Raw genomic sequence first — 15,166 nt, forward strand, 5'->3', positions numbered from 1 at the left:
TCTCCTGATTGCCGGCTCCGGCTGCATGCCTCCTCTCATCTCTCTCTCTCACACACACACACTGCATCTGCTCAGAGGAGGACAGAATATACACTCCACGGGACACAACAATCTTCTCTTTGGTTTGGAGCATTCTGCTCTCTCCGCTGTCTCCCCCTCTCTCCACCCCCCAACCCCCCCCATCCGCCCTTTGTGCTCTCATCAGCGCATCAAACCCTTTGCTTGGCCGACAAAGCTGTCATAACTGGCCTCTCATGATCTGAGAGCGCTCTCAGCTGAGGCAGGGAGGTTGGAAGAGAGGGGGTGGGGGGGTAGTACCATATATCTAGAGAGTCACCTCACTCTCTCCCAGCTACTACGTCACACAGGCACTGTTCACATCACACACATTGCACGCACATACACAGTCACACATACAAAACTGGCTTTCACTTGATTTGCATCCTCTTTGGATATCTCCTGGGCGCGCTCTCTCTCTCTCTCTCTCTCTCTCTCTCTCTCTCTCTCTCTCTCTCTCTCTCTCTCTCTCTCTCTCTCTCTCTCTCTCTGTCTCTCTCTCTCTCGCTCCCAGACTGGTGATAAATACACCCACTCACACTCACACAGCTGAATCCCATTTTGACTTGAGGATTTTGATGCCACACCCGGGGCTTTTCGGACAGGGTTTGGACTCGGAGGTGATGTCTTTGTGAGTTATTTTTTGTTCGTGCCACAGGTACGACACTGCTGCTCACAGTTATGAAGAAAATCTGGTCAAAGAAGCGTTTTCAGGTGAGTGGGTTTCTTTTGTGAGATGGAGCCAATAGTTTACTGTGGTTTCGAAGCGCTATTATCATGAGCAGAACTGTTGGCGTTGATGGTAGGTTTTTAGATGGTATATACAGTAGATGGACAGTTGCAGTGAGATTTCACGCCGCACCCTTTCACTTGTAAATTACAAATGGTACTGAAGAAACTGTTTCGGGTTCTCTTTAAGGAGAAAATGTTCGTTCAAACCCCGGAACAGTACATGCAACCTACGGTAGATTTAAAAAGAGAGGGTCTTGATATAACTCTCCCGAATACACCAGTGTGCATATAGTTGTGTAGTTTACACAACGAGCAACCCTCTTATCGTATGCTGCTATACCTTTCTGTTCCTACAATGATACAAAGGGTATTGTTTGAGGCACAGCAATAATATTCACACTCTGTTGTGTTGTTTGTTGCCTGGTGGCTACTCTGTAAAATCCCCAGTGTTCATTTAACTCCAAAGAGTGTACAAATAAAACCCAATGGACCAGACCCACTTGTACTCTCTTCAAAAGTTCAAAGTTGAATCAACATGACTATTCAGTTCACTGTGTATATTTAGAAAAATCTATTCTAGACCTGGTAGTACAGTGCATGCTTTATAATTTGACACAAAGTTGTATGTTAAAAAAATAAAATAAATCTATATTCCATTCTAAAGTCTGCCACTGTTTGCAATACGTATAGCGCATGTTTGCGGCGGCAAGCAAACAAGGTATTTGAGTCCTGAAATATGTATGTACAGTATGTCAGATATGTGGTGGCGGCGGCTACTGTTGTTATATAACACTTATTGCATAGTATAGGTGACATACATCCTGAGCGGATGAATCTGTGTCAGTGGGCTACAGCCTGTTGAGACATCATGAATGGGGCAGTGGGCTATATTGAGACATCTTAAATGACCCAGCCACAAAGACCCAGTTTCCAGAGACGCACACTAATGCTCGTCGTTTGTGAGCAATTCACAGGGGACTTCAGCATCAACATCATATATCTCCATAGACATTTACTGCATTCAAATATTCGTCGTCATTTCTAAATGCTTGCCAAATACCCTTCTGAAAGAGATATCTGTGAGCTGGAGTGAGGTGATATGATTGCCTCGAGGCCACAACAATTGACTTGTCACTAGTAGCCACCAGGCAACTCTTGATCCAATTGAGTACAAAAGAAAAAGAGAATCCTTATACCCAGAGGGAAGGACATGCAGGAGAAAATCTATTGAATGTGAGTCATTTCACTATGGACTCCGTGGTAACTTTTCTGTCCAATCTCTGCAATGCAATGACTCATTTTGTGGGCCGCTCCTAACTTGTGAGATCTTTCCGTTTTTAAACCACTGCTTCGGTCACTGGGTCAACCTCTAGCATTCGAGCGTAATGGTTCTGACGCAGTTAAGCAATTCTCTTTCTTTCATGGGACTGCATGGGACCCAGCATTTGAACTAATTAATTGCTAATCTACTACTACTACTAAAATGACTGGCAGCATCATGGACGTGCTCAAATTGTATTTGTTCTCCATCATAAACTATGAATAAAGCTTCAGTAACATTTTTGAGGGTCCAGTGCAGAAACATAACCGCGGCCAATAATTAGGATGACGGTTGCCTAAATGGAGAAAACTACTGGTCCAATTCTCGCACAGAGAAAGCTATTGCTACGGTTCATAACTTCTTCAGCACTGGAGTGTAAATATTACTTAGCTTGGAGTAAAAAGCCATTATGAGCGAGTGGGTTTTCACATTGAGGCTATTGGGCTGCGTTCTCCTTTGAATAATACATTGTTATCCTGTATCTTGTTTCAGAGTACTGGGCATACCAAGCGGACGTTTGGCCGATTCACCCATGGTGTGTTGCCGGGATGAGCTACTTTACACGTCTATTTTATTCTATTACACTTTGTTATGTCAAGTCAGTGTACCCGTTTGGCTATATAGCAACGTGCTCTGTCATTGTCAATTTTGTATTTGCATAAATTTCCGTCCCCAGCAGTGTCTCATGCTTCTATCATAATGTTTTAGCCTCCAGCAGCATGCTCTAGACTGCATTACTTTATCCTTCTAAAAAGCCATTTATTTCGCATTCAAGTTGCTGTTATAGAACATGTACAGTGTATTGCTAGTGTATTTGATGCATTTTTAATGGTTCCTGACAAATGTTACCAAACGGACCCTTACACAGGTCTGTAACTCGGAGCGTATACATTGAGTTAAATGAACACTCTGCACAGTGTGCAGATTGTTTCTTATCGTACATCCATCCCCACTAAGCAATTTATCTGTAATCATATTGTTGCATCCCTGCATAACATCACTGAGTGAATAATTTCTGGCCTCTCTTGCTTTATGGTTTTTGGCGTTCCGGCCAAAACCAGAAGCTTACATAAGACTCCAAATCATATTTCCTCGGAGCAGCAAACCTAATTCAACTACATACTGTATATACATCGCACTGAGACGTTTTTGAAATATTGCCTTTCGTAATTACATTGCTGAGTCGATTGCCTTTGCCTGCTGTGCAAAGCTGTTTGGCATTTGATATGGGCGGGTGGATCTACAGCACGGAACAACCGCACACACACTTCACACACTTCACGCACCACTGTAAATCATATGCACAGGATTTCTTTTGATTAAGCAGATTTCCTTCAGCAATTATCGTAGAAAGAGAAAGCTGACTTGACTTTCCATAATAGTAGGAAGCAGCGCGATGAGGCGCAACCTGTTTTTATTTATTTTGTTGTTGTTGTGGTTCAGGATCACCCTCCTGCCCAAGCTCTCTAACCGGTAAACATATCTGTCAGCCACCCGGCAGTTTGGCTGCTGATTCTTTAGACTCTAAATGGGTACGAAGAGGATTGGTCGTGGTGTGGGTGAGAGAGATGCTGGTTACCATAGTAACGGTGCTCTCCCGTCTGCCCTCTCTTGCTGCCACTACGGAAGCGAAGTTTTCCGCTCCTGCCGAAAGCAAAGCTATGGTAAACGTTGCCTGCTTGTCTTCAACCCCCCCCCCCCCCTCCCTCCCTCCACCCCCCCTACCCCTTCATTACCCCACCCCCCCCGCCCCCCCACATCCATTTGCTCACTCCCGTTGCACTTGCTGATGTTGGCCGTATTTATTTCAGACTCGTCCACAGCCACCATGGTTCTTCACTACCCTTTCATTGTCTCTCTGTGTCTGTTTGAGTTCTCCAGTAAACCACTTGCCAGAATGTGAACCCTGGCATTTTGAGTACCCTGAGGTTTTATGTTAGAAAGTATGGGTCCCCCCAGCATGTAGAAACTGCCGAATGCTAACTTAATAATACATTTTTTAGTTAGAAACCCATAACAGTGCGTTTTAACAGCGGGCGAGCATTGGCCGACACATCGCCCAATCGCCCGCTATCGCCCAAAAAGGTATTTTTATCTTTTCGGGCGACGTTTCTCCGCCCACTTTTCGACCATCGCCTGTTCGCCTGCTATCGACGGTAGTCGATGGGTCCCATAGACAAATAATGTACTTCCGGAAAATTCGTCTGGCTGTCGCCCGCTGTTAAAACGTACTGTTAAGGTCCCCACACACCGAGCGTGTTTTCGGATAAAACGCGGCCGGTGTGCAACCACCTTTAGGGTCCATTTGGTTCCTAACTATCATTTATCTGGGGACCCCCTGGAACTTCCTCAAGGACTCCTAGGGGTCCCCATGGACCCCACTATGAGAACCACTGGTCTAGAATAGATCCTGCTCCTGAATAATACCAGAAGAATTTACAAGTGGGGTGAGATTTACATTTGTCTTGTCATCTTTTATGTCCATTTCCGTGGTTGTGTTTGACTTTTCTTTGAGTGGCCTCTGAATCATCTGCTTAATGGAAGCCGCCCACAATACTATTAACTGACTGTATATGAAACGGTTATCCATGATCACCTCCTTTCCATTAATGCGCTAATCAAAAGGCTCAAAGATGACAGTTGACTTTGACAAAGCTCTCATAAAAGGTTTTATTGCTGGATGCCAACCTGATGTGTTTGAAAAGCGAGAGCTATACATTGGAGACCTTTGACATATCGGGACCCTTTTAGTGAAAATGGGTTTCAAATGGGCAGACCTAATGGCTTTCACAGCACGGGACGTGTTGTCGACACAGTTTCAGAATTTGGCTCACACTAATGCTCTCAAAATGGATGACGCCAAAAGTTAGACAAAGAAAGCAAAAGAGTCCGAGAATCTGAATAGCCAAGAGCAGGTGTCTACTGTATTCTGGGTGGATGAGAGATCTAATGCAGCCTCAGGGCAGATGGGGTTTCCGAGTTATTCAACCGACATGTTTCCACCTATACGGTCTTCATCCGGGCAGCCCTGATGAAGACTGTATAGGTGGAAACATTGAATAAAGCTTTCCTCCTTTTTAACCTTTTAAGTGTGCACAGATCTCCGCTTTGTTCTATGTGTTATCCCGATTGATCCCAGGAGCACTTTTTTACCTTTTTTACATTTTCTATACCTGCACACCTCCTGAGCACCTGGTTGCTTCCTTGCTTTTAACTAACACAACCACTGGGGGCTCCCTGCCCCTGCATTTTGATCCTGGTGTCTACTCTGGCAGGACTGGGCGAGATAGTTAAGACCTTTAGGATCCCACGAGGGAAATGCAGTTATCATGGCATTTCCAAAATAATAAACCAACTGGTTACAGAAAAGGAGATACGATAATAAATAAATTAAAGTAATAATTTGAGCAGTAAGTATTAATAATAACCGGTATGTACATGGAGTAAAGTACCCAAAAAAAAGGAGCTTGCTTGGCATTGTGGGATTCTCCGGGATGTGCACGCGTCTCATCAAAGAGCATGCTCTTCTTCAACCGATTTAACTGGTAGATTAGGCTAATTGTGTTGTGATGGCGCTGAAGAGGTCATCAGCAAGAGTGGCATCTGTACCGTTTGTCAACGATACGGCACCTGCTCCGTCGATAATGTCTAGCAATAACGGACATTACGTTGGTTTAGCTTCTACTCTGTGAGTATAAAGTCAAAGGAGCAAACATGGACTGGGAGCCCAGCAGAGCCAGCCGTCTGTCTCCCTCCCCATGTCATTTTTGTATATAAAGCCTCAGCTGGATTAGTGTCACGGTTCAACTGCAACCCATTTATTTCACTCCAAGGGGGGCTCTCCGTGGCCTCTGTTCAAGGACCCATCACGTTCCGTGCCTCTAAGTAAACGTGAAATGTCATTTCCAATGTGACACACTTTGTCCTCTCCATAATGTGACCCCCTCCCTCCCACCCACCCAACCAACCAACAAACCCCCTTCAACCTGTTCATTTCTCTCCGTTGCACCATCCATCCAGCATGTCTCCTCCTACCCCTTTCTAATCTCCTTGTTGTTGTTTCCTTATCCCACCGTTCAGACTCTGAAACGACAGAAGATGAGGCCACAGAATCCCAGGTACCCATGGAAACCAAAGAGGGCGCCGGAAGGCACCAGGATAAGGCTGGCCGTCGAGCGCCTGCAGGTATTTGGCCTTTATGATGTGATATTTCACTTGGCTCCGCCTCTGTTTGTCATTTAGGGTTCGATTTCCTTAACCACTTATGCTCTATATATTTATTTTTAACACATATCAGTACTACAAACATATCAATCACAATCAGTCCAAAGGGAAATGCATGTATTTAATTCAGTCTGACCAGAAGCAAGGATAAAACTTCCCCCCATATCCCCCGCCCAGGAAATCGAACCCTGACATCAGCATTCTCCAATATTGCCCCTATAGACTCTAGGGGCAATTCTATTGGAGGTAAGGGCCTAGAGTGTGCATTCACTAATGGTATTCCATCTATTAAAAATTCCTATAATGGCCAAAACTAGTACACTTCTTGCAAAAACAAAAACATGATAGAAAATGCACACACAAAAACAAAATCTATACTAAATCTGTTTTGTTGCTATATAGGCCTATTGGCTGATTAGATTACTGCTCTGAAATGACGGCAACCACTATTTCTTTGAATGGCGGAAGGTTTAAAACAAAACATTCAGTATACCGTGACGACATGAATTATTCTGTGAAAGGTTTCCGCTCAGAACTGATGCTTGTGTTCAGCCCCACCCACTTCATCATGCCCCATATCATACCACATGGCTCTCAACGTGATGTCTGGGGACCCCCATGGGGGTCCTTGAGGCGGTGCCAGTTGATCCCCACCTAAATGGTGGTCTATGGTCTAAACTACATCACGGCAAATGACATAGACCTAATTTTAATGGAGCGCTGATATCGGGTTGGCACAGGCCGAGCATGCCAAGGTGATTTGGATGAAATCCGATACGGCAGAAGGTTTTAATGCCGTGGGTGGATGTCACAACAGCGTGTCACACACTGACCTACTTTTCATGGGCAGCTTGTTACCTGGCTGGGTGGGGGGTCCTCAAACAACACGCTGTCTGTTACCTGGCTGGGTGGGGGGTCCTCAAACAACACACTGTCTGTTACCTGGCTGGGTGGGGGGTCCTCAAACAACACATTGTCTGTTATCTGGTTGGGTGGGGGGTCCTCAAACAACACGCTGTCTGTTACCTGGCTGGGTGGGAGGTCCTCAAACAACACGCTGTCTGTTACCTGGCTGGGTGGGAGGTCCTCAAACAACACGCTGTCTGTTACCTGGCTGTGTGGGGGTCCTCAAACAACACGCTGTCTGTTACCTGGCTGGGTGGGGGTCCACAAATCACACGCAGCCTAGAAAACCTGACTGAGGGCTGAGTGGGGGTCCTCCAAGAACTTAGAAAACCACAGGGCATTCCAGCAGGAGGAAGTTGAATTCCATATAATGGTACCAATTTCATATTTATTTCTTTTTTGGAGGACCTGACACGCTAAATGTACACATTGAGTAAATGTACCTATCCACACGGAAGTGGAGCTGGCCTTGAAAGCACCTGCGTTTGATTAGGTTTTGAAGCATTGAGAGCTGTACTCCCATTGAGCAGTCACTGAAAACCTGGGGTTATATTCAATATAATGTAACAACCTCGGAAACGAAGCAAGTTACACAGTCAACTAAGTCCTCAGTGTGATTTGATCCATTTGCAAACGTAGACCCTGGTGAAGGATATAGAACAGTGGTTCCCAAACCTTTTTAGCCTGTGACCCAAAAGAAAACTTTGACATTACACTGGGACCCAAATTAGTGAAAATAGCAGGTCTACAAGCTCACAACGCACCGCTTCGTGCCGCGTTGTGGGCTTGTAGATCGGGTATTTTCACTACTTTTTAAATATTTGTTTTCTAATTTATGGATTTTATTTTATTTTAACTATTTATTCATTCAAGAAATAATTTTATTTGATATTAATTCATGAAAAGTTTAGCTTTTTTGGGAGTGTTAAAAAAATGTGAATCTCGATTTCCTCCACAAGAATTGAGATCACGATTCTTATTTTTTCCATGAAAATATTGATTAAAAAAACAAACAAAAACACAGTGTAGACTGTACAGAGTAACTAAAAAGAACTGGACAACCAACTTTAGTGCTGCGTACACGATTCTTCACAAAATGAGATTGCATATAGGTGTCTGAATCTAGACCTTCTTTTTTCGATTAGTTGTGCAGCACTTGTCCCGACCCACTGTTTGGGAAACAGTGGGATTAGAACACCTACTGGTTGTCGAGTAACACTGCCTGAAGCTCACTCCACTGGCCAAGCGGAGAGTATGTCTCGGCAGAGCAGTAGCCTGTGGTCTCTTGGCTTTAACCACTTAAACCCTCAACACTTCATTGACTGGAGTCTCCCAGGGGTCTACACCAGGCCTCCCCTCCTCCCACCCTAACGCCACACGTTGTGAGCTCGTAGATTGGCTATTTTTTGCCAAATCCCTCACCCCTAGAATATGGCTGTGCTCTACAGTTGGTTTACATTCACACAATGGCTGTTACCGTGTCATTTTGACATTGTCTTCTTGGCAGTTATATTTCTTTGCCTTGCACGTCCGTCGTCCGATTCACTTCACACACGGTCCTACACTAGAATATGTTTCTCACATTGATTCTCCCGGATCAATCGCAGATCGATGCTGCTCGTTGTCATTGATCGGCTGAGCCTTGTATCTTTGACCCTTCTACTGAATGCCTGAAGTAAATATTGTGTGCATTGGTGCGGTGCAAAACCAGCCACGCCAGTCCATTCCTCCATTGCTCTGTAAAGCACTTTGAGCTTTGAGCTGCAGTTCATGTTATGAAAGGTGCTATACAAATAAAGTTTTATTATTATTTTATTATTATTATTATTATTATTACATACCGTACAGACCCCACGACACGCTCTTCCTACACAAATATATTTTGCAATCCTTCTTCACCTGTTAAGAAGGTTTTCGCACGCTGATCAATTTCACATTCATTCTTTCCTCGATCTCTCTTTTATAGTGTGTGTGGATTTTCTAAGCGTCAGATCACCTTAAACGTTACAGTAAAAGAAGGGTGACATTCATTTGTCAGGGCTCTTCAGACTTGCAGTTCATTAATAACAAAAAGTATACTAGGCCTACTATAAAAAATTAAATAAAAACTTGCATAATAAAAGTATTAAAATAAAATAAAAGATACTTTAATTTAAAAAGTATCTTCATATTATTCACTAGTAAAACATCTTTATGTATGTCAGAACACTATTATCGCTTGATAAAATGAAGTTCTTTCTGTTTTGTCCCGTTTCGATGGAACCGCGACTCCACAAACGTTCCATGGTTGGGGTGGAATGGATCCTCAATGATCCTGTGGGCTTTAGCAACACACCGGCTGTTGTAGGTCTTTGTCTCTGGGGATGACTTCATGTTAATGATCAGTCCTGGAGGGATCTGAGGTTATGAATTATTGACAAAATATGAAGAAGAAATAATAAACATTATTTTACATGATGTAAAATGGATTTAGTTCCTTGGTCAACTGTCAGTGTGCACAAGACATCCGGTGCTGATCGGTCCAGTGGTTTGCGAGATTAGCTGCAGACAGACCGACAGAGTGTCTTCTAGATCTGTTCGTTCTCAACCTTTTCAGGCCGTGACCCCCACAAATAATCATATTTGAACTGGGGACACCATGCGTCGTGACTCATTGTGAGCTTGTAGATCAGCTATTTTCAAATGACTGAAATCTATATAGGGAAGTGGTTAATGTATGTTTTCAATTGTTTCGTAATTTGATTCTCTATTTCATTACAGACAGATTCTACACACTTCCTACACATTTCACATTCTTTCCTCGCCGTTTAGAACATTTTTTGAGCCAGGATCATTTTCACATTCACTATTCGCTTGTTCAAAGTGTTGGGAGCTTCTAAGCATCTTTGTCTCTTGGTGCCAGTAAAATAGTCTCTGAAGTAAAACAGCTTCCATGTGGATCTCCAAGGACATCATGCGGTGAAGTCACCTATGACATAGGCAGTGGTGGAAAGTAACTAAGTACTTTTACTAAGTAATGTACTTAAGTACAGTAGTTTTACTTCTACTCCACTACATCTCAGAGGCAAATATTGTACTTTTACTCCACTACATTACCATAATTTGAAAACTTGACTTACTAGTTACATAGCTGCATACATAACATGCATTAACCACTTATTAGTAGCCTACATTTAACTTAATGGTACATTTAGGCCATTTGAAAATAGCAGATCTACAAGCTTGTAGATCTGCTATTTTCAAAAGATTTGTATTCATTGGAAAACTTGAAATGAGACATTCTTCAGCCACAAAGAGTACTTTGTACTTTTGGTAATTTTTTGTACATTTTGATGCCAATACTTTTGTACTTTTTCTCAAGTACATTTTGAATTCTGGACTTTTACTTGTAATGGAGTATTTCTACATTGCAGTATTGATACTTTTACTTAAGTAAAACATTTGAGTACTGAGTATACCTGGGCAAGGTTTCAGCTCCATCTGAACTCCCTGCATTCACTTCCGTTATAAAATTAAAGATAAGGAAGATAAGGAAACCACACCATAGAAAAGCGTGTGAGAAGATGAGCGTGAAGTTATTCAGTGATTGCAACCAGCCCCTAGGCTGCTAAGCTTCACCTTCACACTTGGCAAAGGTGTGCTTCCCTCCAAAATGGCGTCGTTCAATATGTTCTTGATTAGCAAAAGAGGACACTGTTATGTAGGTATATATGTTCGGTGTTGGGAATAAAGCCCCTTTGTGAGAACCTTTCCTAGCATCCCCCAGGGGTTTATACTATAGGCCCCCTCCTCTTTTCCTAGTACGCAATTAAATATCTTTGCCGAAAATACACAACCTAGAGCAGGGACGCTATAGGGTTCATGTGACTCAAATGAAGAGGAAATTAATGAATATTTTCTATGGTATACACTTTTGTAGTCTGTTATGACCTCGGGTGGCACTGCCAATAAACTGCTTTCCAAAGGACGGAAAACTCATTGGAGAGGGAAAGAGAGCAGGGATTAGAAAGCCCGTTGTGCCAAGCTTTTGAAGTGTGTCATCTCCATTCTTCATCATCCATACATACAACCATAATCCTTCACTTTGTTTATTTTTTTTGCGGGGGGGGACGGGGACTGATGTGATTTGGCGCTGAGTCAGTGCCATGGAGTGATGATTGCGGTAAGCATCCTCAACCTCCTCCGCTCCGCGGGTACCCGCGGGTGCCTTTTTAAGGTTGCAAGTCGTTAGCAGAAGATGCTGACGGCTCCTTCTTTCCGCTACCAAAGCGTTCCTGTCTCCCCGCTGCTTTTCTGCTCGTCACTAAAACGTCAATCAGCAGCCTGATTTGTGACGTGGGAGGATCTCTGTTCGATGGTGGAGGGGGGGGGGGGGGGGGGAGCTGCATCTGTGCAATTTTTTTTTTTAACTCCCGCCTCCGCCTTCCTGTTTCCAACTTGTCTATCTCTTCTTCAGCTTATCTTTTCGTTTCGGTTGATGAACTTTTGCATTTATTCTTCTACCTACAGAGAGAGGGGGAAAGTGAGGGGCGCTCTTATCTAAGGATGGAGGGATCAGGCTTATCAAGCCGGGTTCTTATCGAGCCTACTATCAGACATGCATAATACATACACAGAAAGTCACACTCTGAGAATGATCACATTCCCTGCCAGGTATTAATTAATTAATTCATGAATTAATCTGCCAATCCCATGTTATTATTATTTTTATGTTTTTTTGTGGCTTTCGCCTTTATTTTATATAATTTATGGAGGGACAGACAGTAGGCTGAAAGGACATGGGGAGAGAGATGGGGGGAAGACATGCAGTAAAGGCCGTCGGGATCGGGAGTCGAACCCACGGCACACTGCCAGACTGGGTTACCAGCCAAGGTGCCTGGACCACTGGTGCCTGAAACATGGCCCAGTCCCCATGTTTTTTTTTCAGTTATTTTGAAGGCCAACTGGTCCCAGGCTGTGAACCGGAATAGGCAACGGCTGTGTAAAGTGCTGTGCGATCGTAATTTAATTCACCCGCAACATACATTTTGTAGCGATCAAATTATAACTAATAATCTTAGTACATCTGTTTACGTCTGAGGCGCATGGAGGTTGGACTTTTCACTACCGGTTAATTTCCGGTTTTATCGGTCGCCAAGCAACCTAGAGCCATTCGTACGTTCGCGAAGAGTGCGATCTAACTTGATCAATAAAAACCACTTCACCCCTTTTACAACCAGATCTTATTTTAATGATTTTTGGGAGACAAGAAACACTTTCCTGGGGTTTTACTGTGGGTGTTATGTGTTTTTAGATATTTTTGTATTTCAAAGTGTCTGTGCTATCACGGACACTGGTCTCACTTCCTTCCTGGACTACATGTTGTCTCAGTAAGTCAATGACCGCAGGCGAGATATTGAGTGTCAGGCATTACTACTTGTCAACCAGGTGCTAGGGGTCTTTTATGAGTGTCAGGCAGTACTACTTGTCAACCAGGTGCTATGGGTCTTTTATGAGTGTCAGGCAGTAATTATTGTCAGGTGCTAGGGGTCTTGCCTGACACCACATCTAAATGTCTCAATGGAAGAGTATAGGCCAGGGAGACCACCTCCACCCCCTACCCCACCACCAATACAAACTGACCACTACAATGACCTTAATAATAGAGAAAATACATGGAATACAATTAAGGAAAGTTTATGCCTGTACTATGTGTACTATATAAACTCTTAATTTCCATTTCGAGCCATTCAGTTGCCAATGTTTTTAGTTTGGTCCTGGTCAAACGTCTAATTTCTCTCTTGGGTCACAGGCTAAAAAGTTTGGAAACCAGTGCTCTACCACACAGATGGAGTATATCACAGTGTTTCATCCATTAAAATGAGTTCCGGACTGCAGCTTCTCTGCACTGCTACAGTATTCTTCCCTCTCTCAGTATCTCCCCTTCCCTCTCTCCTCCTCCACCTCCTCCTCTTCCTCTTGTTCTTCGTCATTCAATCATCATTACGTTTGCTCTTAACTGGAGCGGAGCTTACACAAGCTGTTTCCCTCTTTCTGTGTGTTTTCCCCTGCCAACTCCCTTTGATTGCACTTCCTTTAACACTGACTCATCTCTGTCTGTCTGTCTGTCTGTCTGTCTGTCTGTCTGTCTCTGTCTCTGTCTCTGTCTCTGTCTCTGTCTCTGTCTCTGTCTCTGTCTCTGTCTCTGTCTCTGTCTCTGTCTCTCTCTCTCTCTCTCTCGCTAGGTGAAGGAGGAAGGATGATGGACGTGAACCCGGACGGCTCAGACCGCAGACCGCTCCCCGGAGGCGGCCCATACGACCCCGTCATCGAGCGGGAGCTCATGGCTCTGGGCTCGCGGCCCCCTCCTCCAGGGGGGTCCCACCTGGACCCCAACTCCTCCTCCGCCAGGCAAGCCCTGCTGGGCGGCGGCGGGGGCCCCCCCTCCTCCGAGGCGGGGGGCTCCCTCCCCGTCCGCCACCTCGGGGTGGAGCCCCTGATTCGGGCGTCGCACGCTAACCTAGCCCGTCCGTCGGTGCAGCAGCAGCTGCATGGGTCCGAGGAAAGTGTGTCCGTAGCAGGCAGCGACTACTACGGCAGCATGTTCAGCCTCTACCGAGGGAGGACATTTTCTATGCCTTTGTAGCCCACGGCTGTCCCCCTTTTTTTAGTTTTTATTTGATGATTCAAACACTGGAAAACAAACAAAAAAGACTTGGCCAAAATACGAAAAAAAAAAGAAAAAAAAAACAATTTGCAAACAGACTCTTGATACAAGACGTACATACATCCCCCACATAGACCTGAAGCAAAAATATTCCATTCCATACATGTTCCAGTTATTTTACATTTTTTATTTCTTTATTATAATTATTATTATTGTTATTGTTATCATTTTGAGTTCATACTTTCCTTTGGCTCTATGCGATGCACTTCCCGAGAGTGGTTCAAAAAATTCTAATATTGTCTTGTTTCTAATTTTTTTGGGTTTCTTTCTAACATGTTGTGTTCCATTGCCACTATACCGAAGACAATCTGAATCTGTGCTATTCTATCCTGTCAAAGCACTTTTGAAAGCTGTGATTACACTCTCCCTCCCACTGCATGCATCCCGTAGCCAGCCCTTGGTTGCTGTGATATGCATGAGTTGCAAGCTTTGATTCCAGCTGTAACGCTAGCATGGGTTTTCTACATTTCAATATGATCCACAATGACTTCATTCCAATGAACAGTTTTGTATTGTAGAGTTTCTTATTTTAGGCGGCATTTTCACATTTTGTTAAAATGGGGATTTTGTTAAAATGTATTATTCACATTAGACATTGAATTCCGACATCTTTCCATACTTTCAGTCCAACCACAGCAATACCATTAACTTAGCCCCACCACCAAACCACAATACGATTAAATCAATGGTAGGGAAATGCATCTGGTCCAAGTATTGATTTATATTTTGTCTTCCATTTCATCTCGTTTCATTTCACATCATTTATAGTTTTATTTTCTCCCCCGCGCCGAAAAACACAATGTGCTCAGAAAATCACCGGCGAATAGAAAAATACGCCGACGTTAAGACAACAAGAGACGCTCCAACAAATGGACACTGACAGGCATGCTCGTCCAGCCCACCTCCCGGAACATTATTCATCATTACTGCTCCTAACGCTCCATTTCCCCCTACCCCCCCCAACTCCCACCCCTCTAGGATTCAAACCACAGATGAATCAAAGACCTCTCCTCCCCAGCACACTGCCCGTGCTCCTTCCCCGTCCCGCCGCACACCTCACAAAAATGGCATTCACACACACACCCAAGGCCCGTCCCCGTCCCCGCCGGGAGGCGAGGCGGCCAAATCCCTCGACCGCTCCCCTAGGATGGACCCGGTGGCGTCTAGCCGCGTCGTCGTGACACCCAAACTGGCCCGCGCCGCGCCCAAGATCTTCGACA

General features: G+C 44.2%; 1 protein-coding gene across 1 annotated transcript in view; it reads left to right on the forward strand.

Moving 5' to 3' along the window:
• Positions 1 to 15,166, forward strand: part of spega (striated muscle enriched protein kinase a) — an 82,057-nt gene that overhangs the window by 20,461 nt on the left and 46,430 nt on the right. The window contains exons 3-5 of the mRNA XM_080758573.1: positions 6,191 to 6,295; positions 13,465 to 13,861; positions 14,844 to 15,166. The exon at positions 14,844 to 15,166 is cut by the window's right edge and continues 486 nt beyond it. Of these exons, the coding sequence (XP_080614699.1) occupies positions 6,191 to 6,295; positions 13,465 to 13,861; positions 14,844 to 15,166 (825 nt within the window). The remainder of the gene's footprint in view (positions 1 to 6,190; positions 6,296 to 13,464; positions 13,862 to 14,843) is intronic.

The sequence above is a fragment of the Protomyctophum bolini genome (assembly GCF_963924005.1).
Source record: "Protomyctophum bolini genome assembly, chromosome: 24".
NCBI classification, from domain to species: domain Eukaryota; kingdom Metazoa; phylum Chordata; class Actinopteri; order Myctophiformes; family Myctophidae; genus Protomyctophum; species Protomyctophum bolini.